Below are 21946 nucleotides of genomic sequence, written 5' to 3' on the forward strand. Positions count from 1 at the left end.
TTACCCCAATAAAACATCGATGTCTTGAAAGCTACTTGATAGATAATTTTTTTGCATGTTTGTTGATATTTAAATGAATCAGATATGTTATGCTTGAATTTCAGGCCCTGAAATTAATTCTATCTTTGCTGATATTTTATGGAAAGTATTATGAAGATCAAAGTATTTTTTATTGTCACGCATGGTCACAATCAAAGAGATACTACAAAATCATAGTAAACACATGATAATGCAATGAAAACATTGCAGAACACATACCCTAACCTTGAAAATGTGTTTTCTTCATTTATATCCACTTGAAATGTATTTGAGTCATTTCAGTTGAGTTGCAAAATGGTACACAAATATGCACCAAACCACACCAAGTCAAACAAGTTACAGCCTACTTTCAGTTTCATTTATTTAGGTGGGGGTGGGGTTTCTTTTCTCTCAGTGCACTCGGTCATAACATCAATAAGGTCAAAACTTGTGTTGTTGTCAAGAAAAATATCATCAAGAACTTGCTTTACAGTGAATCATGCTCTTTTTCTCATTTTGACTCGTAAAATGAAATGAAAGAATGTGTAAAACTGATTCAGAATCATTGTCGAAAGTCTGCAAGTCACCAGAAGGAAAGAAGTGAAAGAGAAGCACTCTTCCAAATTGAATTTTCATGATACATGAAATGGAAGTACATTAGTGTTAGTGACCAACAATTTGCAGGCTGCAGGTACTGAGGGGGGCATTATCTTGGCTGACAATTTGTCTGTTGGAGGGTTCAGTGGGTTAATTTCTGGCATTCTGCAAGAGGCCTCCAACCCAGCTTTCATCTTCCCTTATTCTTCTCACCCTTTTTTTTTTTCTTTTTCTTTTTAGGTTCCATTGATGAAGACAAGTTGTTTGTCTCTTCCTCTCTTGTGCTTGAATTTTCCTCATGGTTAAACTGGTACAGTTATTTACTTTTCTTTTTAGTAGGCATAATTGAAAGAAGTGAGTGTAAATCAGAAGCTTGAATAAATGAATTTAAACAGAAATTTGAATTTAGCACTATTAAGTTTAGGAATGTTTTATAACTATGAATTTACCTCTGAATTTTGCATTTTTGGGGGTTTTTTTTGTTTTTTTTTGTTTTTTTGTTTTGTTTTTTTGGTAAAGACAGTTGCCTGGTGTTACTAAGGATCACACAAGAGTGCTTTGAAATAGAAGCTAAAGTGGAGAGAATGGAGGCGAAAGCCCCAAAGTTAATTTTTAATGAAATATGAATGGACTGTACCAGAATATTTTTGGTGTATTATTATTAGTTTAATTTTGGTTTGATTTTGTACTTATTATCATCTTCTTTGTTCTTTTTCTTTCAGTTGGAAACTCTGAGCAGGACAGTACCTCGGAATTCTCAGAACACACACCCAAGGATCACAGATTTAATGAGCGATCTGGGAGATGGTTCATGTGTTGCTGCGACTATTTCGTTTTACCAGCCAGATAGTTTGCCTGTAACAGGTGATGAACGATTGACAAGTGGATGGATGGGTGGTTGATAACCCCTTGCCTGCTGCTGGATATATGTCATACATGCATTTTATTGTTCTAGCATATTCAGTTTTCATTATTGTTAAGGGGAGACAACCTACTCAGTTTCTCCATGCAGAAAGTTCAAGGATTGTTTACATACCGTGAATTTCTTCATTCTGTGTTGTTTGATCAATAGATAATATAAAATTCTAAAGTCACTTGTAGATGCAGCTGGTCTAGCATGGATTGATCTTGGACCATTCTTCAAAGCTTAACAGTTTTAGAAGTCGTGCAGGAAATAATGAATAATATGGAAAGAGGGGAAGAAAACCTTACAGTGGTGAGGGTGATGATTCAGGTGCGTATTTGGATTTAGACTATAACTGTCACCACCCACTTAGTGACACAGAGTGAAAGTGACAGTGATGAAAGTTTTGTGCCTGGGACCGATGATTCTTCAGCTAAAGCAGTCAGGGTTAATGTGGCAGTAACCATAAATCAGTTGCTATCACAAGCACTGGCATTACACATGTGCAGAGGCAAAGGGGATGAACATGAGCATTCATCTGAGATCATTTCATGCGAGGAGGTGTGGTCTAGGTGGTCACATACAGCACACAGCCAAATCATTTTTGACTCACTTGTGTAAACAAAGTGAGTCTATATTTTAACCCAGTGTTCGGTTGAGTGTGTGTGTGTGTGTGTGTGTATGTGTCTGTGTGTCCGTGGTAAACTTTAACATTGTCATTTTCTCTGCAAATACTTTGTCAGTTGACACCAAATTTGGCATAAAAATAGGAAATATTCAGTTTTTTCCATTCATCCTGTTTAAAATAATATTGCGCCTCTGGGGTGGGCACAAAAATTTTTTTAAAAGAAGCCAAAATATTTGCACAATCAATTTACTGTTACATTTATATCTTTTATTCACTAAACTTGGCACTTTGATTTTGATGTTCTGACAAACCATTAATAGCAGTAATGTTTATCATTTTTTGTTCAAACAGGAACTTCTTTTGCTAAGCATGGAAGTTATATTTATGGTGCAGTTAGATTTGGTGCAGCTAGCAAAAAGGAAAATTAATCTGTAATTAATGCTAGGGGGGTTAATTTGTTTTAAATGGATATTTCTCATCTTAAACATTACATTTTGAAATCATACTTAATACATAGAAAAGCTTTTGTGTTTTACTATCGGTGTACAGGACTTCCACTATGTTCATCAATACAAGTGGACTTAACAACGTACTGGCTGAGTCCTGAAGGTCAAGGGCAAAAATCAATTGTGTGCACATATTTATACATATTCAAAGCGCATGCTCATATTCTTCATGACTGCGAAGGACAACATTTTGATTCAAGTAGTTGACCTGCCCATTCAATCAAATATTCAATCAACAATACATGATAACGTGTGATGGAAAGTTGGCGAAGGAGACTGTTAAATATTTATTCAGAGAAAGATTTGTGAATGCCTTATCACTTATTGGATTATGCCCCATACTGCCATAAAAATATCAACAAAATCAATGGGAATCACTATTTCTTTTTCAGTTAAAAATGATAAACCGTGAGAGTTAATACCTTTGATGAAACGTGAAAATTTCAGGTTTTGACATTTCTCAAAATTAAGTCCTTTTCACTTCATACAACGTTTAGTAGCACTTGTATCTGGCTGTACATGTTATTAGTTTAACAAAATACTCAATTTTCATATCAACTTTAACCCTCAAAGTGCTGGATATAATAAAACATACATACAGAAATCATGCTTAAAACAAAGGGATAGTTTGCCTCCGCTACCTGTGCTCTGATTTGGGGCATTTGTATGCTTATCAGTAAGAATAAATAGGTAAACCTATACATTTTTGGAAAGTAGAGTGAATGAAGAATCAGATAAAAGTAAGAAAAAGGCTGTACCTTGTAAGTAGTTGGAGATATTCCACAGGATATAAACAACAAATTTTGCACACTTGTTTTCCAAAAACGTCAACCACAATGTTTATAGGTATTTTCACATCTTTTACAGAGTCAAAATCTCAAAATTGGCATTAAACTGTGCAGAAAATGTTCTGGCTGCAGAATCATGATATGAATATAACTGAAACAATGAAATCATAAGCATTGTATTATTTGTTTGAGACACGCCAACCGACGCCATGCACGCGCACATCTACAATACTTTATGCAATCACAGGCAAAAACAGAAATAAATGTTTTCTTTTAGCTCATGTTGCTTTCAAAAGCAGCAAGAATGCTTTAAATCAAAATAATTTCCAGTTTTCTAGCTTGATTTGGTCAAGAAATCGCAATAGACCCATGCCTAACCCACTTTGCCACCCCTCCCCACCCCCATCACCCACCCCCCAGTTTTTGTGGCTGGAGACACAAAACTGAATGAACAACAAGCAAGCCAACATGCCCAAGTGTCAAAATAACAAAGCCGTCTTCACCAAAATCCCTGTCAGCAAACGAATCATCACTGGTGACAAGGTCACTCATTTCCTGAGCTTTGTCAACTTCAGTGTCACTCATTGTTTACAAAAACACGAAGATCTGGACTTATAACCTCGGTCAAAGTTTGTGCAAACACAAGCAGGGAGGCAGTAACACCAGAACGAGGCAGTTTTACGAAGGCTGCCGAGTATAGCCGTAGGATGTCGGACCTTATGTAAACAGAGCCATGATCGTGGCCCATCGCACTTTACCGGGAAAGCCACGATCGTGGCTCATCGTGCTCTTTGGGTTAAAAAAACAACTATAAAACCATTTGGTCATTTACCCCAAGACTGATACCACGAAAGGGCAGTCAGTCATGTGACTAGTTTGTTACACACATGGTGTTAGCAACAAAGGCAGAGACAGCAACCACTGATGAAGTCAGCCAGCCATCCACCCTCAAAACTGACCAGTCTGACAACTCCCCACTGGCTCAGCTTCTGCAACAGCGGAAGACTACACCCTGCCCTACGACGACACCGGGCTAGACAACACGGTCAGTATCACACGCCTTTGTAATGTCCATTACCCATTGAAACACAGCCATCCTGAACAACAAATAGGGTTGAATCAATATTATTCATATCATACAGTTTAATATAGATGTGAATACTGTAACATGTCTTTTGAATTTTTAACTTTGATATCGAATTATTGTAGCTGTTCAGGCTGAATAAGTGGGTTTTTTTTTATTTTAATGATGACCTGCCGAACAGGTCATGAGTGAGGCCAAACTAAAAGTGACCCACTGTCCCTTTTCCTATTGTCTGTTCTTCTTTTTACCGCCTCTTTTCTGTCTTCAGCTCCCCATCAAGCCTTCTTTTCTACATTCTTTTTTTATCTGCAGCCTTCTTCAGGCCCGCTGTGTTTGCCGTGCGGCACAACCTGTGATGGAGGGGAATGAGATCCTGGGGATTGAGAGAGCACACTGCTCTCAACCTGGCTTGGACCTCTCCTAAGACAGGCGGCACACATTGGCCCATGTGTGTCAATCGGCTACCCCTACGTGGGGCTGGGTCAAGACTGGCAGTTCAGAGGCTAACTGTGATAACCCCTGCAGTGCTCAATTCTCTGTCCCCCGGGAGCTGGGCATGATCGGGGGGGAAAGCATTAGAGCTATACTGTTTTATGTCCCTCCCGAAACCTGGAAGGGGTCAAGCTGGTGTTCCCTTGACCCTGGCCCCAAAGTTGGACCCCATGGTGGGTGGGTAAGGGAGGGATGAATTAAAGATCTAAAAAACCATGGCTTCCATCCAATCACACCTCCCTAAACTTGAAAAAAGGAGACCAGGAACGGAAAGTAACTTGGACTCCGATTCGGAGGTCCGAGAGACCTCTGGATATTGGCTGTTGTGGCTTGTGGTGGAGGGCACTGATGATGACAAGCCCTTGTGGGCTCTCAGCCCCTTCGCCATCCAGAAAGGCTTTCAATGTTTGGCAGGTGCATTGAAGTCCATCAAGAGGCTGAGGAACGGAACGTTTCTAGTGGAGACGACATCGAAAAGGCAGACACAGCTTCTGCTTAAAGCGGCTACTTTTGTGGATAGGGTGGTGAAGGTCTCCCCTCACAAAGGACTGAACTGCTCGAAGGGGGTCATCAGATGCCCTGAGTTGAGAGGAGTGTCTGAGGCAGAGATTAAGAGTGAACTGTCCTCTCAGGGAGTGACAGATGTCTACAGGGTGACAGTATGGAAGGGGTCTGACAGAGTCCTGACCAACACATTCTTCCTCACCTTCTGCTGCCCAGATGTCCCCAAGAGCATAAGAGTTGGGTACCTGCAGGTGAACGTAAGTCTGTACGTGCCATCCCCTCTACGGTGTTTCAAGTGCCACGACCACTGCAAGGAGGAAGAGGTGTATGGCACCTGTTCAAAGGCAGCGCACCAGGGTGAGTGCATCAATCCAGCCCGTTGTGTGAACTGCGGAGCAGCCACCCATCTTTGTCTAAAGACTGCCCCACCTGGAAAAAAGAAAAGGAAATCCAGAAGGTGAAGACAGAGAAGTCCAGGCAGAGGCATGGTGTCTGCCTCCCGTCCCCTCCCTCTCATCCCGCCTCTCGTCTGCCTGCCCCTTGGGCTGGTGGGAGTGCCCAGAAACCCCCCGCACCTCCAAAACCCAAGGAGGAGAGGGTTACGACCTCAGCGGGGTCAGGGAAAGCCGAGGTTGTGGATATTCCGGCTTGGCTGGAATTGGACAGGACTTCAGTGAATATGAAAAACAGATATGCAATCTTTGCCAACTTTGATCCACCGCAAGCAGAGGAGCAGGAGGTAGCGATGGATTAGGCTGCTGTTTCATTTTTAACCTTTTTAATGGCAGTCATTCATCGGAACATCCGTGGTTTTTATGCCAATCTCCAGGAACTCCAGTTGCTTTGTCATTCTTTGAAAACCTTCAGTGCTGGTGCTGCAAGAGACTCTGCAAAGAGATGGCAAGTTTTTATCTCTCTCAGGTTTTAACTCCATTTTTAAACCCGCTCAACCGAACCAAGAGGGAATGACAAGAGGTGTCGCTCTTTTTGTTCATAAGCCCCTTTTATATAGTACAGTTTCTTTAAACACCCCTTTACAAGTGGTGGCAGTCAGTCACACTAAAGAAAACCATCACTGTCTGTTCTCTGTATCTTCCTCCTTTTGTCTGTGTTCTGAGGAAGGACCTCATGAACCTTGTCAACCAGCTCCCATGACCGTTCTTACTGTTGGGCAACTTCAATGGCCACTCCCCGCTCTGGGGTATTGAGGTGACATCAGCTGGAGGTATTCTTTTGGAAAACCTTCTTTCCGATATGGGCCTGTGTTGTCTTAACGACAAGTCACCCACTTACCTTCATCTGTCTTCTGAGAAGCTCTCGTGTTTAGATCTGTCGGTCTGCGATCCATCGTTGGACTACGAGTGGAAAGTGCATGACGATCTGCACGGGAGTGACCACTTTCCTGTCGTCCTCTGTTCCACAGATGTGGAAGGTGACTCTCTGCCTGACCGCCTGAACTATGACAAAGCCAACTGGGGAATTTTCAGATGAAGTTAAGAGCGGAGCTGCAGGAAGAAACAGTCTTACAAAGCAAGGATCCTGCTGACACTCTGACACGGATCATCTTAGAATGCGCCAAAGCAGCAGTCCAATTGTCTACCTCCAAGCCTCAGATGCCAAGAATGCGCTGGTTCAATGCTGAATGTTAGGATGCCCGTAAGTCTCGGAAGAGAGCGCAACGGTGCATCTTTTGGAGACTGGAGACCGATAGCGTTCGAACCCATCAACAGCTGAGGGGGAAAGCCAGATATGTTTTTAAAAAGAGCCAGAGAAAATTATGGAGAGATTTTTGCTCTTCCTTAACCTCCAACACACCCAAGAAGAAAGTGTGGAGGGTTTAAAAAAAATTAAGGGCAAAAACGTCTGACCAACTTTTCACCATCTTAAGCTCTCAGATGCTCTGATCACAGAGAAGAAAGCAGTTGCTAATTTGCTAGCCTCCACAATCAAACTGAACTCTAGATCTGCCAACAAATCTGCTCGGTTTCTCAAAACCAAAAACCTGAAAGAAAAAATGCCCTGCAACTTCTCTTCTGGCAACACAGAGAGCTACAACCTTCTTTTCACTATGAATGAACTAAAATCTGCCCTTCAGACCTGCACGGATTCCTCTCCAGGAATGGACAAGGTTCATTATAAACTTCTAAAACATCTTCCCGAAACCTGTCTGAGCACCCTGCTCAAAGTTTACAACCACATTTGGATCACAGGCTTTTTTCCACCCTCCTGGTGGAAAGCCCTCATTATCCTGGTGTCAAAACCAGGAAAAGACCCCTCGAACCCCTCCAACTACCGCCCAGTAGCACTGACCAGCTGCAACTGCAAACTGATGAAGAAGATGGTCAACGGTAGACTGATGTGGAAACTAGAGACTGACGGCCTTCTAGCATGTGGTGGCCATATTTTTTGATTTTGAGGAAGCCTACGATACCACCTGGAAATTTGGAATCCTCTCAGACCTGCACAAGCTCAGCTTCCGAGGACACCTGCCCCAGTTTATCCACAACTTCTTGCAAAACAGACAATTCCAGGTGAGGGTCGGCACCACCCTGTCGGACATTCACGAGCAGGAGGTGGGTGTTCCGCAAGGGAGCATTCTGTCGCCGGTTCTCTTGAGCATAAAAATAAATGACATCGTCCAGTCGGTACAGAAGGGATCAGACAGCTCGCTGTTTGTGGATGATTTTGCCCTGTATGCAACTGGCAGCACGTACGCCAGCATCCAGTGACGTCTTCAGCTCTGCGTGGACAAAATTCAGTGTTGGGCAGAGGAGAATGGTTTTACCTTTTCGTCCTCTAAAACTGAGTGTATTCATTTTCATAACTTTCACCAATTCTATCCAGACCCTGATATCCGTCTGGGAAAATCCACCATCCCGGCGGTCAAGGAAGCCAAATTTTTAGGAGTTGTTTTTGATCAGAAGCTGAACTTCTTCAGCCATATCAAACAGCTGAAAATATCCTGTCAAAAAGCCCTGAACATCATCCGAGTTGTGGCACACATGGACTGGGGCGCTGATAAAATTCTCTTGCACCTCTACAGAGCCCTGTTCTGGTCCAAACTGGATTACGGATGTGTAGTATATGGCTCGACCAGACTGTCTTACTTGAAACTGCTGGACCCTATACACCACCAAGGGCTCCGTCTTAGTTTAGGTGCGTTCTGCACCACCGCTGTGGACAGCTTGTATGCAGAGGCAAGGGAACTGCCTCTATCCAACCGCAGATTGAAGCTGACCCTAAACTATTACCTGAAACTGTTTTCTGAACCCAAAAACCCTGCTTACGACGTTGTATTCAACAACCCCTTCAACAAAAAATTTAGACAACCCAAACTGCATCCCTCCTATTGGACTCCGCATTCAGCCGCTCATAGAAAATGCTGATCTGGATGTCGGTGGCATCTCAGACTTCTCCAAGTTCCCTGACAGCCCACCGTGGACCTTTAAAACACCTGAGGTCCGATTCGATCTGGCCTTATACCGTAAAGACTCCACCAGTTCTCTGGCCAACAGAACTCACTTTTCGGAACTACAAATTTCCCGCTTTCCAAAAAATCTTCACAGACTGTTCCAAGTCAGAGGACGTAGTTGCTGCATCTGCGTTCTGTCCCACCCTTCCTGACAGAACACATCCTATCTGACAGCTCAGTGTACACTGCGGAACTGACCACACTGGTTCTGGCAGTAAAAATTGTTCTCTCTTCGAAACAAAAGAGGTTCATGATCTTTTCCAACTCCTTGTCAGCCCTGGAGGCGATTGCCTGCAGGGATCTGACTCATCCCAAACTGCTGGAATTCTATGTTTTTACTTTTGTAACGAAGAAAGGATACGAGGTTGTGTTGGCCTGGGTTCCTGGACATGTTGGCATTCGTGGTAATGAAAGGGCAGACCAGCTGGCCAAGAACGCTGTAAAGAAAGAATTATGGAGATCCTTTGTACCATACACAGACATGAAGCAGAAGGTGAACACTTATGTTAAGGATCTTTGGCAAGAGGAGTGGAACACCTAGATGGACAACAAGCTTTTCCAAATCCGTCCAGACCTAAAAGAGACCCTCTCATCGGGGGTGAAGAACAGAAAGGAGGAGTCTGTGCTGTGCAGACTGCGTGTGGGGCAGTTTTTTTTTTATACTCATTCATACTTGTTGAAGGGGGAAGAGGCCCCTTGATGTATTCCCTGTGATGAGCCTCTCACCGTGAAACACGTGCTCCTTGACTGTTGGGATCTACATGACGTTAGACACAGATATTACACAGCGGTTTCTCTGAAGACTTTGTTTCATGATGTCCCTCAGTGGGCGCTGATGAACTTCTTGAAAGAAGTGAAGATTTTTATCAGATTTGAAGGTTTTAAATGATGGAAGGTTTTTTAAACTTTGAGTGGAAAGTTTAAAGTGGTGACTTGTTTTTATCCTCCCGAAACCTGTAGGGGTCAAGCTGGTGTTCTCTTGACCCCCTCCCGTGGGGGTCACTACCTTGTCGTGGTCGCGAGGCTTAGTGGCCAGTGATCGAGCGAGCTATGTCAGCGGGGGCATCAGTGCTTCTGGGGGTTTACTGCTCTAGTCCCAGGTCTTAATTCACAGCCTACATAGCCATTGTAGCTGTTCAGGCTGAATTAGTGGTGGTTTTTCTACTGATGCCCCTGATAGAGCTTCCCATGCCGAACAGGTTGTGAGTGAGGCCCAAACTAAAAGTGACCCACTGTCCCTTTCGCTATTCTCTATTCTTCTTTTTACTGCCTCTTTTCTGTCCTCAGCTCCCCATCAAGCCTTCTTTTCCACATTCTTTTTTCTCTGCGGCCTTCTTCAGGCCCGCCATGTTTGCCGTGCGGCGTGACCTGTGATGGAGGGGAATGAGATCCTGGGGATTGAGAGAACATGCTGCTCTCAACACATCCCTTTGGCTCGGACCTCTCCTAAGACAGGCGGCACACATTGGCCCGTGTGTGCCAATCGGCTACCCCTTCGTGGGGCTGTGTCAAGACTGGCAGTTTGGAGGCTAGCAAGGATAACCCCCGTAGTGCTCGGTTCTCTGTCCCCGGGAGCTGGGCATGATTGGGGGGGAACGCATTGGAGCTAAACTGTTAGTCGTATATCCCTCCTGAAACCTGGAAGGGGTCAAGGTGGTGTTCCCGTGGTGTTCCCTTGACCCTGGCCCCTAAGTTGGACCCCATGGTGGGTGGGTAAGGGAGGGATGAATGTACGATTATAAAAACCATGGCTTCCAACCAAATACACCCCCCCAAACTTGGGAAAAGGAGGAGACCAGGAACTGACGATTCTGACTCTGATTCGGAGCTCGGTGAGACCTATGGATTTTGGCCGTCGTGGCTTGTGGTGAAGGGCATTGATGATGACAAGCCCTTGTCGGCTCTCAACCCCTTCGCTATCCAGAAGGGCTTCCAGTGTCTGGCAGGCTCACTGAAATCTATCAAGAGGCTGAGGAGCGGAGCATTTCTGGTGGAGACAGTGTCAAAAAGGCAGACACAGCTTCTGCTTAAAGCAACCACTTTTGTGGATAGGGCGGTGAAGGTTTCCCCTCACAAAGGACTGAACTGTTCGAAGGGGTTTATCAGATGCCCGGAGTTGAGAGGAGTGTCTGAAGCAGAGATCAAGAGTGAACTGTCCTCTCAGGGAGTAACCGACGTTTACAGGGTGACAGTAAGGAAGGGGTCGGACAGAGTCCCGACCAACACATTTTTCCTCACCTTCTGCTGCCCGAATGTCCCCAAGGACATACGAGTCGGATACCTGCAGGTGAACGTAAGTCTGTACGTGCCGTCCCCTCTACAGTGTTTCAAGTGCCAGAAATTTGGACACGTGCGGGACCGCTGCAAGGAGGAAGAGGCGTGTGGCACCTGTTCAAAGGCGGCGCACCAGGGCGAATGCGTCAGTCCAGCCCGTTGTGCGAACTGCGGAGGCGGCCACCCGTCCTCATCAAAAGACTGCCCTGCCTGGAAAAAAGAAAAAGAAATCCAGAAGGTGAAGACAGAGAAGAAAATTTCTTTCTTTGAGGCACGTAAACAAGTGGAGGTTGCATTGCCTAAGGCGTCTTACGCTTCTGTTGTCAAACCCAGGATGGTGGACGTTGCGATCCAGACGACGTCCACAGGAATGCAGACGGACGACTTACCCACATTGATAGAACCATTGGCCTTGGGTGGAGGCGCTGTGTCCACCCCTTCCCATCCTGTACGGCTGTCCTCAGGGGCTGCTGGGCGGGAGTGGAAAGCCTCGGGCGGAGGCACGGTGTCTGCCTCCCATCCCCTCCCACCCCCCAGCCCTCCTCCTCCCGCCTCTCGTCTGCCTGCCCTTCGGGCTGGTGGGAGCGGCCAGAAACCCCCCGTACCTCCAAAACTCAAGGAGGGGAGGGTTGCGGCCTCAGCGGAGTCGGGAAGAGCCGAGGTGGTGGATATTCCAGCTTGCTCGGAATCGGACAAGTTTTTAAGTTAAAAAAATAGATATGCGATCTTGGCTGACCTTGAGCCACTGCAAGCAGAGGACCAGGGGGTAGTGATGGATTAGGCTGCTGTTTTATTTTGTTTAAATCTTTTTCATGGCAGTGATCCACTGGAACATCCGTGGGTTTTACACCAATTTCCAGGAACTCCAGCTGCTTTGTCGTGCCTTGAAACCCTCAGTGCTGGCGCTGCAAGAGACTCTGCAAAGAGATGGCAAAGTTTTATCTCTCTCTGGTTTTAACTCCATTTTTAAACCCGTTCAACCGAAGCAAGAGGGATTGACGGGAGGTGTCGCTCTTTTTATACGCAAATCCCTTTTATACAGTACAGTTCCTTTAAGCACCCCTTTACAGGCAGTGGCAGTCAGAGTCACACTTAAGAAAACCATCACTCTCTGCTCTCTGTACCTTCCTCCTTCCGTCCGTGTTCTGAGGCAGGACCTCATGAACCTTGTTGACCAGCTCCCACGACCTTTTCTACTGTTGGGCGACTTCACTGGCCACTCCCCACTCTGGGGAAGTGAGATGTCATCAGCCCGAGGTCTTCTTTTGGAAAACCTTTCTGATATTGACCTGTGCTGTCTTAATGACAAGTCACCCACTTAGTTTCATCTGTCCTCTGGAAAGCTCTCGTGTTTAGATCTGTCGGTCTGCGATCCATCTTTGGTCCTGGACTACGAGTGGAGAGTGCACGACAATCTGCATGGGAGTGACCACTTTCCTGTCGTTCTCCGCCCCACAGATGGGGAAGGTGACTCTCTGCCTGACTGCCTGGACTATGACAAAGCCGACTGGGGAATTTTTACCATGAAGTTAAGAGCGGAGCTGCAGGAAGAAACAGTCTTAAAAAGCAAGGACCCTGCAAATTGTTTTAGATTGCGCCAAAGCAGCAGTCCCATCGTCTGCCTCCAAGCCTCAGATGCCAAGAATGCCCTGGTTCAACGCGGAATGTCTGGAGGCCGGTAAGTCTCGGAAGAGAGCGCAACGACGTGTCTTTCAGAGACCGGAGACCGACAGCATTCGAACCCATCAACAGCTGAGGGCAAAAGCCAGGTATGTTTTTAAAAAGAGCCAGAGAAAATCATGGAGAGATTTTTGCTCTTCCTTAACCTCCAACACACCCAAGAAGAAAGTGTGGAGGGTTTTAAAAAAAAATTAAGGGCAAAAACGTCAGCCCAATTTTTCATCACCATAAACTTTCAGACGCTCTGGTCACAGAGAAGAAAGCAGTTGCCAATTTCCTTGCCTCCACAATCGAACTGAACTCTAGGTCTGCCAACAAATCTGCTTGGTTTCTCAAAACCAAAAACCTGACAGAAAAAACACCCTGCAACTTCTCTTCCGACAACACAGAGCTACAACCTTCCTTTCACTATAGATGAACTTAAATCTGCTCTTCAGACCGGTACGGATTCCTCTCCAGGAATGGACGAGGTCCATTATAAACTCTTAAAACACTTTCCCGAAACCTGTCTGGACACCCTGCTCAAAGTTTTCAACTACATCTGGATCACAGGCTTTTTTCCACCCTCCTGGCGGAAAGCCCTCATAATCCCGGTGCCAAAACCGGGAAAAGACCCCTCGAACCCCTCCAACTACTGCCCAATAGCACTGACCAGCTGCATCTGCAAACTGATGGAGAAGATGGTCAACGGTAGACTGATGTGGAAACTAGAGACCGACGGCCTTCTGGCGAAAGAACAGTGTGGTTTCCGCAAGCATCGCTCTACCGTTGACCATCTGGTTCGTCTGGAAACCACTGTAAGAAATGCCTTTGTAAACAAAGTGGCCATATTTTTTGACTTGGAGAAAGCTTACGATACCACCTGGAAATTTGGAATCCTCTCGGACCTGCTCAAGCTCGGCTTCCGAGGACACCTGCCCCAGTTCATCCACAACTTTTTGCAAGACAGACAATTCCAGGTAAGGGTCAGCACCACCCTGTCCGACATTCACGAGTAGTAGCTGGGTGTCCCGCAAGGGAGCATTCTGTCGCCGGCTCTCTTCAGCATCAAAATTAATGACATTGTTCAATTGGTTCAGAAGGGATCAGACAGCTCGCCGTTTGTGGACGATTTCGCCTTGTATGCAACTGGCAGCACGTATGCCAGCATCCAGCGACGGCTTCAGCTCTGCGTCAACAAAATCCAGTATTGGGCAGAGGAGAATGGTTTTACCTTTTCGTCCTCCAAAACTGAGTGTATTCATTTTCACAACTTTCACCAGTTCTATCCAGACCCTGAAATCCGTCTGGGATAATCCACCATCCCGGCGGTCAAGGAAGCCAAATTTTTAGGGGTCATTTTTGATAAGAAGCTGAACTTCTTCAGCCATATCAAACAGCTGAAAATGTCTTGTCAAAAAGCTCTGAACATCATCCGAGTTGTGGCACACACGGACTGGGGTGCTGATAGGAGAACTCTTTTGCACCTCTACAGAGCCCTGGTCCGGTCCAAACTGGATTACGGAAGTGTAGTATACGGCTTGGCCAGACCGTCTTACCTGAAACTGTTGGACCCTATACACCACCAAGGGCTCCGTCTCAGCTTAGGTGCGTTCCGCACCACCCCTGTGCACAGCCTGTATGCAGAGGCGGGGAAACCGCATCTCTCCAACCGTAGACTGAAGCTGACCCTAAATTATTACTTGAAACTGTTTTCTGAACCTACAAACCCTGCTTACGACGCTGTATTCAACAACCCTTTCGACAAGAAATTTAAAGACAACCCAAACTGCATCCCTCCTCTTGGACTCCGCATTCAGCCGCACTTAGAAAATGCCGATCTGGATGTCGGTGGCATTTCAGATTTCTCCAAGTTCACCGACAGCCCTCCGTGGACCTTTAGAACACCTGAGGTCTGATTCGATCTGGCCTCGTACCGTAAAGACTCCACCAGTTCTCTGGCCTACAGAACTTACTTTTTGGAACTCTGCCACAAATTTCCCACTTTTCAAAGAATCTTCACTGACGGTTCCAAGTCAGAGGACGGAGTCGCTGCATCTGCGTTCTGTCCCGCCTTTCCTGACCGGCCCTCACTGGAACACATCCTGTCTGACAGCTCAGTGTACACTGCGGAACTGACCGCACTGGTTCTGGCGGTAAAAATGGTTCTCTCTTCGAAACAAAAGAGATTCATGATCTTTTCAGACTCCTTGTCAGCCCTGGAGGCGATCGCCTGCAGGAATATTACTCATCCCAAACTGCTGGAATTTTATGAAGCTTTTACTCTCGCAATGAAGAAAGGATACGAGGTTGTGTTGGCCTGGGTTCCCGGACATATTGGCATTCGTGGTAACGAAAGGGCAGATCTGCTGGCCAGGAACGCTGTAAAGAAAGAATTATCCAGATCCTTTGTACCATACACAGACATGAAGCAGAAGGTGAACACTTATGTTAAGGATCTTTGGCAAGAGGAGTGGAACACCTAGATGGACAACAAGCTGTTCCAAATCCGTCCAGACCTAAAAGAGACCCTCTCATCGGGGGTGAAGAACAGAAAGGAGGAGTCTGTGCTGTGCAGACTGCATGGGGGGCACACTTTTTTTTTTACTCATTCTTACTTGTTGAAGGGGGAAGAGGCCCCTTGATGTATTCCCTGTGATGAGCCTCTCACCGTGAAACACGTGCTCCTTGATTGTTGGGATCGACATGACGTTAGACACAGACATTATACGGCAGTTTCTTTGAAGACCTTGTTTTGTGATGTCCCTCCGTGGGCGCTGATGGACTTCTTAAAAGAAGTGAACATTTTTAACGAGATTTGAAGGTTTTAAACTATGGAAGGTTTTTTTTTAAACTTTGAAGTGGAAAGTTTGAAGTGGTGACTCGTTTTAATTGTTGTTGTTTTTTTACAACACACACATGTAGTAGTTATTAACGCGGTGATAGCCTTGAGATGGCCATAGTGGTCGGCGAGGCTCTAAGCACCATAATTTCATTTCATTTCATTTCATTACTTGTTTTTATTGGGTTTTTGTTTTTGTTTTTTGTTTTGTTTTGTTTTTACCCTTGTAGTAGGTATTAACATGGCGATAGCCTTGAGATGGCCTTAGGCTCTAAGTACCATAATTTGATTTGATTTGTTAATACCAATATTGAGTTTTTCATATTGTATTGTTTTCTCTATAATTAAGCTTGTAATGCATTACTTAATAGTATTTTAAATAAATTTCAGTTACATCTTTTTTGTTTTGGTTTTTGATTTGTTAATACCCGTATTGAGTTTTTCACATTGTATTGTTTTCTCTGTAATTAAGCTTATAATGCATTACTTAATAGTTTGTTGTTTTTTTTAAGTTGAGTTACATCTTATATATTTATACATTAACTTTATTTCCTATCTTGTGTGTGTCTGTGTGTGAATGTGTATGTTGGTCACACTTAGGTGCATTTCCTCTTTCATTTAAAGCAAATGTGAGTTAGAAATGATTTTTTTTTTCCTTTGTGACTTTAATTTTGAAAAAAATAAATGAACAAATATAAATAAACAATGTGAAATCCAACACAACTTTGTGTGGTCTATATTTTGATGTTGGGAGGTGTACATGAATTTTGTTTTGCAATTGATTTTTTGTGTGTTTTGATTCAGCTGTTGTAGTAAGTGCGTGTCACAAGTGAGTCTTGATGGCCTTGCCTCTCTTGTTATTCAAGCACTGGAACAGTGCTGGGCCACAGGCACCCAGTGAATAAACTTTTACAGGAAATCTTGGAATTAAATGTTATATTAAAAAGAGCAACAGTCGGATGTACTGTCTTAGAAAAATGAAATCTTTTAATGTATGCAAGCAGATGCTCCAAATGTTTTACACATCTGTTGTTTGCAGTGTTTTAACATACGGAGCCATGTGCTGGGGGGAAATTTGACCAAACATGATAAAGACAGGTTGGAAAAAGTCATTAGGAAAGCGGGTGGGGTGGTGGGTATAAGACAAGACACCTTTAGCGACATGCACAATAGAAAACTGACTGACAGACTAATAACAATTTTGACCAACGAAAGACACCCACTACATGATGACATTAATAGCAGAAGGTCAGACATAAGTGGTAGGTTTAGAGCTCTACGCGCAAGAACATCTCGATACATTAATTCATTTATTCCTACAGCCATTCGCGCACACAATCAAAACATCCAATACACTAAGTGAACCCTCCCACCCCCCAAGCCCCCTCGCCACAGCAACACCTGAACTTCACCAGCAGACGAGTGTATGGGAGCAGACATTATGCGTGCATGTGGGACTGAGCGCGTGAGCACGGGCAAGCATTTCTGTGTGTGTGTGATTGGAAGTGATTTTTAATATTTTCTTATTTTACTTGGATTTCATGTATCTTAATGTTAATGTTCTAATTTTATTGGCGTGACATATGTTATGTGCATGCATACGTTGTACGTGTGTGTGTGAGTGTGTGTGTGAATGAGTGTGTGTGTGTGTGTGTGTGTGTGCATTTTACTTATATATACGATTTATTCCCTTGATGTTTTTATTTATGTATTGTTGTACAGTACCTTATGGTCTTAACGTGTGTGTGCGTGTGTGTGTGTGTGTGTGTGTGTGTGTGTGTGTGTGTGTGTGTGCGTGCGTGCGTGCGCGCATGTCATTTTTAGTAATCTATACCCTTTTTTGTTGGATGTTTTCATTTGTTAATATTGTTATGCAATACCCTATTGTCTTAACATGAGTATGTGTGTGGGGGGGTTAGTATATCGTCAGCTATTGGGAATTCTTATTTGACTAGTTTTAATCTCTTCTTATGCTGCGCATGATTTTATGCCTGTGTTTACAATGAGCCTGTGATTGCACAACTTAATTTCCATGTGGATTAATAAAGTGTTTTTGATTTGGTTGATTGATTGATTGATATAGAGAATTTTTTTTATATACCAGTTTAATTCATGGAAATATTTTTTTACCAGAATTTTAAAACAACAGTATAAACAGTTATAGCGTGGAATTAAAACAGTTGCATTATATGTAAAAACCCGGTGTATCAGTGATCCTCATGCAAAATTTCTGGGAGATAACTGTATATTTGAGGATGTGTATGTTTTTTTGCTCCTAGGGAAGACACCCTTTTTTTCTTGGCACACCTTCATCACAAAATCTTAAAAATCTTCAGCAGGCAAGGTGTTTATTGATTGATCTATCATTATAAGTTAATTTATTGTTTGTTCATTCTACTGATTTCAAGGTTACTCCATTTTCTGTTGTGACATTTTGTTTAGGGTTTTTTTAAATATTTTTTATCTTTACATCCACTTTGTTTGCCAGTTGAAGATAGGATTATGGAATAGAAAGAGAGAGTGTATTATGCACACTCACACAGCATACACATTTACATGTGTTTTTACATTCATGCCCATTTGCCCATTTAGAAATGCACCAAATACACATACATACTCACTGTTTATGGCTCTGATAATCCTCCAGGGTTGTATGAGCACTGCATGGTGATGCTGCAACACAAGCCTCCATCTTATGGTTGTGTGCTTGTGCCTGGGTAAGGACAAAGCTGCTTTCAATCCACTCATGTGTTTGTTTATCCATTTCTTTCTTTGTTATCCCCTTCTCCTCTTCCCCTGAACTGTTCCCTGGGGGTTGGTCTTGGAGAAACACACATAGATACACATATAAATGCCAAACACAGACACATCAAGTAGAAAACCAATATTGTAAAGTGAGTCACCAGGACCGTATTTATGTTTTCAGATGTGTGCTTGAAGGAAAACATGGCTATCGCTGATTCCCTGTACAACCTACGCTTGATCCAGTCCTTCTGCAAAGATTGTTTGTCACCACAGTGTTTTCACTTCACCTATGAAGATCTGTTGTATGGGAGAGAAGACCTGCATGAAAATGTGCTAGTGTTTCTTGCAGAGCTCTTTGCTTTGCTGGAAAACCTGCAGTCCAAAAGTTGTATAAAGGATGCTGCAGTTGAAGGTAAGCAACAAAGAATTGAAATCTGTTCAACTGCTTTAACAGAGTAATCAGCATCAGAGATTGATTCTGGTGGTTGAGCAAAGTTAGTCAGGTAAACTTAGTCATTTTCAGGTCATTGGTCAGGATAAACATCCCCTTTCTTTCTACACCATTGCCCTCCCCCTCTCCACTCCACCCCTAATAGTACTTTCATTTGTACTTCACTCATCATAGTATTACATGGAACGGTTTAAATCTCTGAGAGAGAGAGAGAGAGAGAGAATGTATTCATAGTGTTTGCTAATCTTTGCTGTGGAAAGACCAAATGACTGAAGTTATGATGAGCACAGAAAATCACCCATGAAAGTTGTTATCCAGAGCAGTCAGTATATAATCAGTGTTTCAGTATTGCGTAGTAAAGCTAAGTAATGGTTTGGTTTTGTGTCTTGTGCTTATTATACATTCAGGCATGAAAACTCCATGTTTTTTATGGATATAATGCCATTTTTCTTTACAGTTTCTCAGTTTTAAAGATTTTCTACCAAAAGAAGGATGAAAAAGCCAAAAAACAACAAGCACAAAAAGGAAAAAAAAAAGTGTGTTAAATCTACCTTCTGTTCTGGACAAACATGCACCCCTTTGCCAGCGTACTGCCCGACATAGCAAAGCAACCCCCTGGTTCAGTGATGTTGCCATAGTTCTGTCAGCTGAAGCATCAGCATCGTCAAGTAGAGAGAGGACAGCTGAAATCCAGATTAAGCCTTTCACTTCCGACCGCAGATATATCCGCAGTTTAGGGGTAACTGCATAATCAGGTGTCCAGCCACTTATTTGCATCGCTTACCTCCCTTGCAAATAGTGACTGCCATTATGAATGTTAGAAGCAATTTCTCGGCAAGTTTTAGCTTGATTTTGATACTTTTTTTTGCGTTTTCTAAAGCGAAAAGCTGTTGAGTGTGTCAACATGGCTGTCAGAACATACAGTACAGAGGAGGTGACTAGAATTTTGTTTGATTTTCCACACAACTTTGACTATAGCAGCTATGAAAACGTGATAGAAAATGAAAGTAATGCTGTTGTTGATCAGCTGAAGTTCTTCTGGTTATACTGATTATGCATACTACAAGGTATATCAGCATGAAGGGGGTGGGGTCATGTTGGAAGTGGGGTTTGAAAAAACCCTAATATTTTAGCTTGAAACCTTCATTTTGGGGTTTTCATCTACCCTGAAATCCTGTAAATGAAAGCTTCAAGCTGAAATATTGTTTACAGTGAGTTTTTGTGTTGTAATATTGTGTGGTAGTGTTTGTGGGTGTTTGTGTAGGAGGTTCTGTGTGTGTGTGTGTGTGTGTGTGTGTGTGTGTGTGTGTGGTTATGTATAGTGTTTATATTCAAAACCACATGATAGTGTAGGAAACAACATAACTGCACTTGGTTGTTGTGTGCCTGATACATTTGTTAATATTTTAGCACTATTTCCACCCTTAGAATTAACAACCTTGAATTTTCTTCTTTTTTCCCCCAAATATTCTGTGTTTTTTTCTCTCTCTAAAAATCTGAGTTATATTCCCCTGATTGGAGGTTATCTCATCCTGTTAACATTTAAGTTATGATGATTATATTCTCTATTCATTTCCTTTCAAGAAAACAGGTACTTTTACATACTTTTGAGCATAATTTTGATTTTTTTTCCCCAGGGTTTATGATTATTTTGCTAAAACCACAAATAGTACGGAAGTGAAAATGTTAACTGTCCACAAAGAAATATTTGAAACTATCAAGTGAAAAACAACAGATCTTGTTGACAATGCTAAAACAGGTTTCTATTCCTTTATGATACGGCCAGCTCAGCTTGTAAACAATTATTCCAAAATTTCAACACTATACTTGACCAAAAGAAACCTCCCATAGTTCCAAAACTATCATCCATACTCACTGCCATCTGTGTTTCATGATTATTTTTCAGAGAAGATTTGTGCTATAAAATACCACTTCCCACCTCCTGACCAATCACTCTCTACAGCCACCAGTATGCAGCCACACTCTGGAACTCTCCTTAAATCATCTGCAACTGTTTGTCATCAGTTTGTTTTGGAAACTCTCAGTGAAACTGTTCCAAAATCATGCGAACTTGATCCAATCCCCACAAAACTGTTGTATGAAAATTTGAATATTCTTCTCCCAGTCATACAAATATCATTATCTCTTCTCTGACCTCAGGCACTGTTCCCTATGATGTTAAGACCACCAGGCACTGTTCCCTATGATGTTAAGACCACAAGGCACTGTTCCCTATGATGTCAAGACCACCATTGAACAGCCTCTTTTAAAGAAATCTCTTGGCAAAAACCAACAAAAGAACTACAGACCTGTTTCAAATTTAATTTTTTGATGAAAAATCATTGAAAAACTAGTTCAACAACTTATTTGACAGCTTCAAAGCAACAACCTTTGTAACTCTTTCCAGTGTGCCTATCGAACAGGACATAGCACTGAAACTGCTCTGTTGAGAGTGGTGAATAGTGTTTGCAGCTATGGATGAAGACAAAATTTCTGTTCTGCTCTTACTAGATCTTTCTGCAGCATTTGACACTATTGATCACCAAATGCTGGATGAACAATAACAAACTAAAACTTAATGATGATAAAACAGAGTCAATTCTCTTTTCAGTTCCAAACCTGTCTCCTACTTGTACTCTTCCATCCTCAATTAAGGTAGGCTCCCATGATATAGCATTCACAAGTAATGCAAGAAACTTTGATTTAAACTTAATATAAAAGATCATGCGACAAAAGCCTGTCAAACTGCCTTTTATGAGGTCAAGCGAATTAGTTCAATCCAAAGATACCTCACAGATGACACAACAAAAACACTAGTCACTTTGTGTATTCTTTCTGCATTAGATTACTGTAATTCGTTATTAATAGGTTTGCCTTCTTCTGTCATAGAACCTTTAGAAAGTCCAAAACAAAGCTGCTCATCTGATATTCAAAGCCTCTCACAGACAACCATGCACTACTCTTTTATACAAGTTACACTGG

General features: G+C 43.1%; 1 protein-coding gene across 1 annotated transcript in view; it reads left to right on the plus strand.

The window, feature by feature from the left end:
* LOC143290761 (calmodulin-regulated spectrin-associated protein 1-like) overlaps window positions 1-21946 on the plus strand; it is a 155313-nt gene that overhangs the window by 116959 nt on the left and 16408 nt on the right. Inside the window, exons 8-9 of the mRNA XM_076600273.1 lie at window positions 1338-1479; window positions 18695-18925. Coding sequence (XP_076456388.1) covers window positions 1338-1479; window positions 18695-18925 — 373 coding nt within the window. The remainder of the gene's footprint in view (window positions 1-1337; window positions 1480-18694; window positions 18926-21946) is intronic.

The sequence above is a fragment of the Babylonia areolata genome, chromosome 16, assembly GCF_041734735.1.
Source record: "Babylonia areolata isolate BAREFJ2019XMU chromosome 16, ASM4173473v1, whole genome shotgun sequence".
Lineage (NCBI taxonomy): Eukaryota > Metazoa > Mollusca > Gastropoda > Neogastropoda > Buccinidae > Babylonia > Babylonia areolata.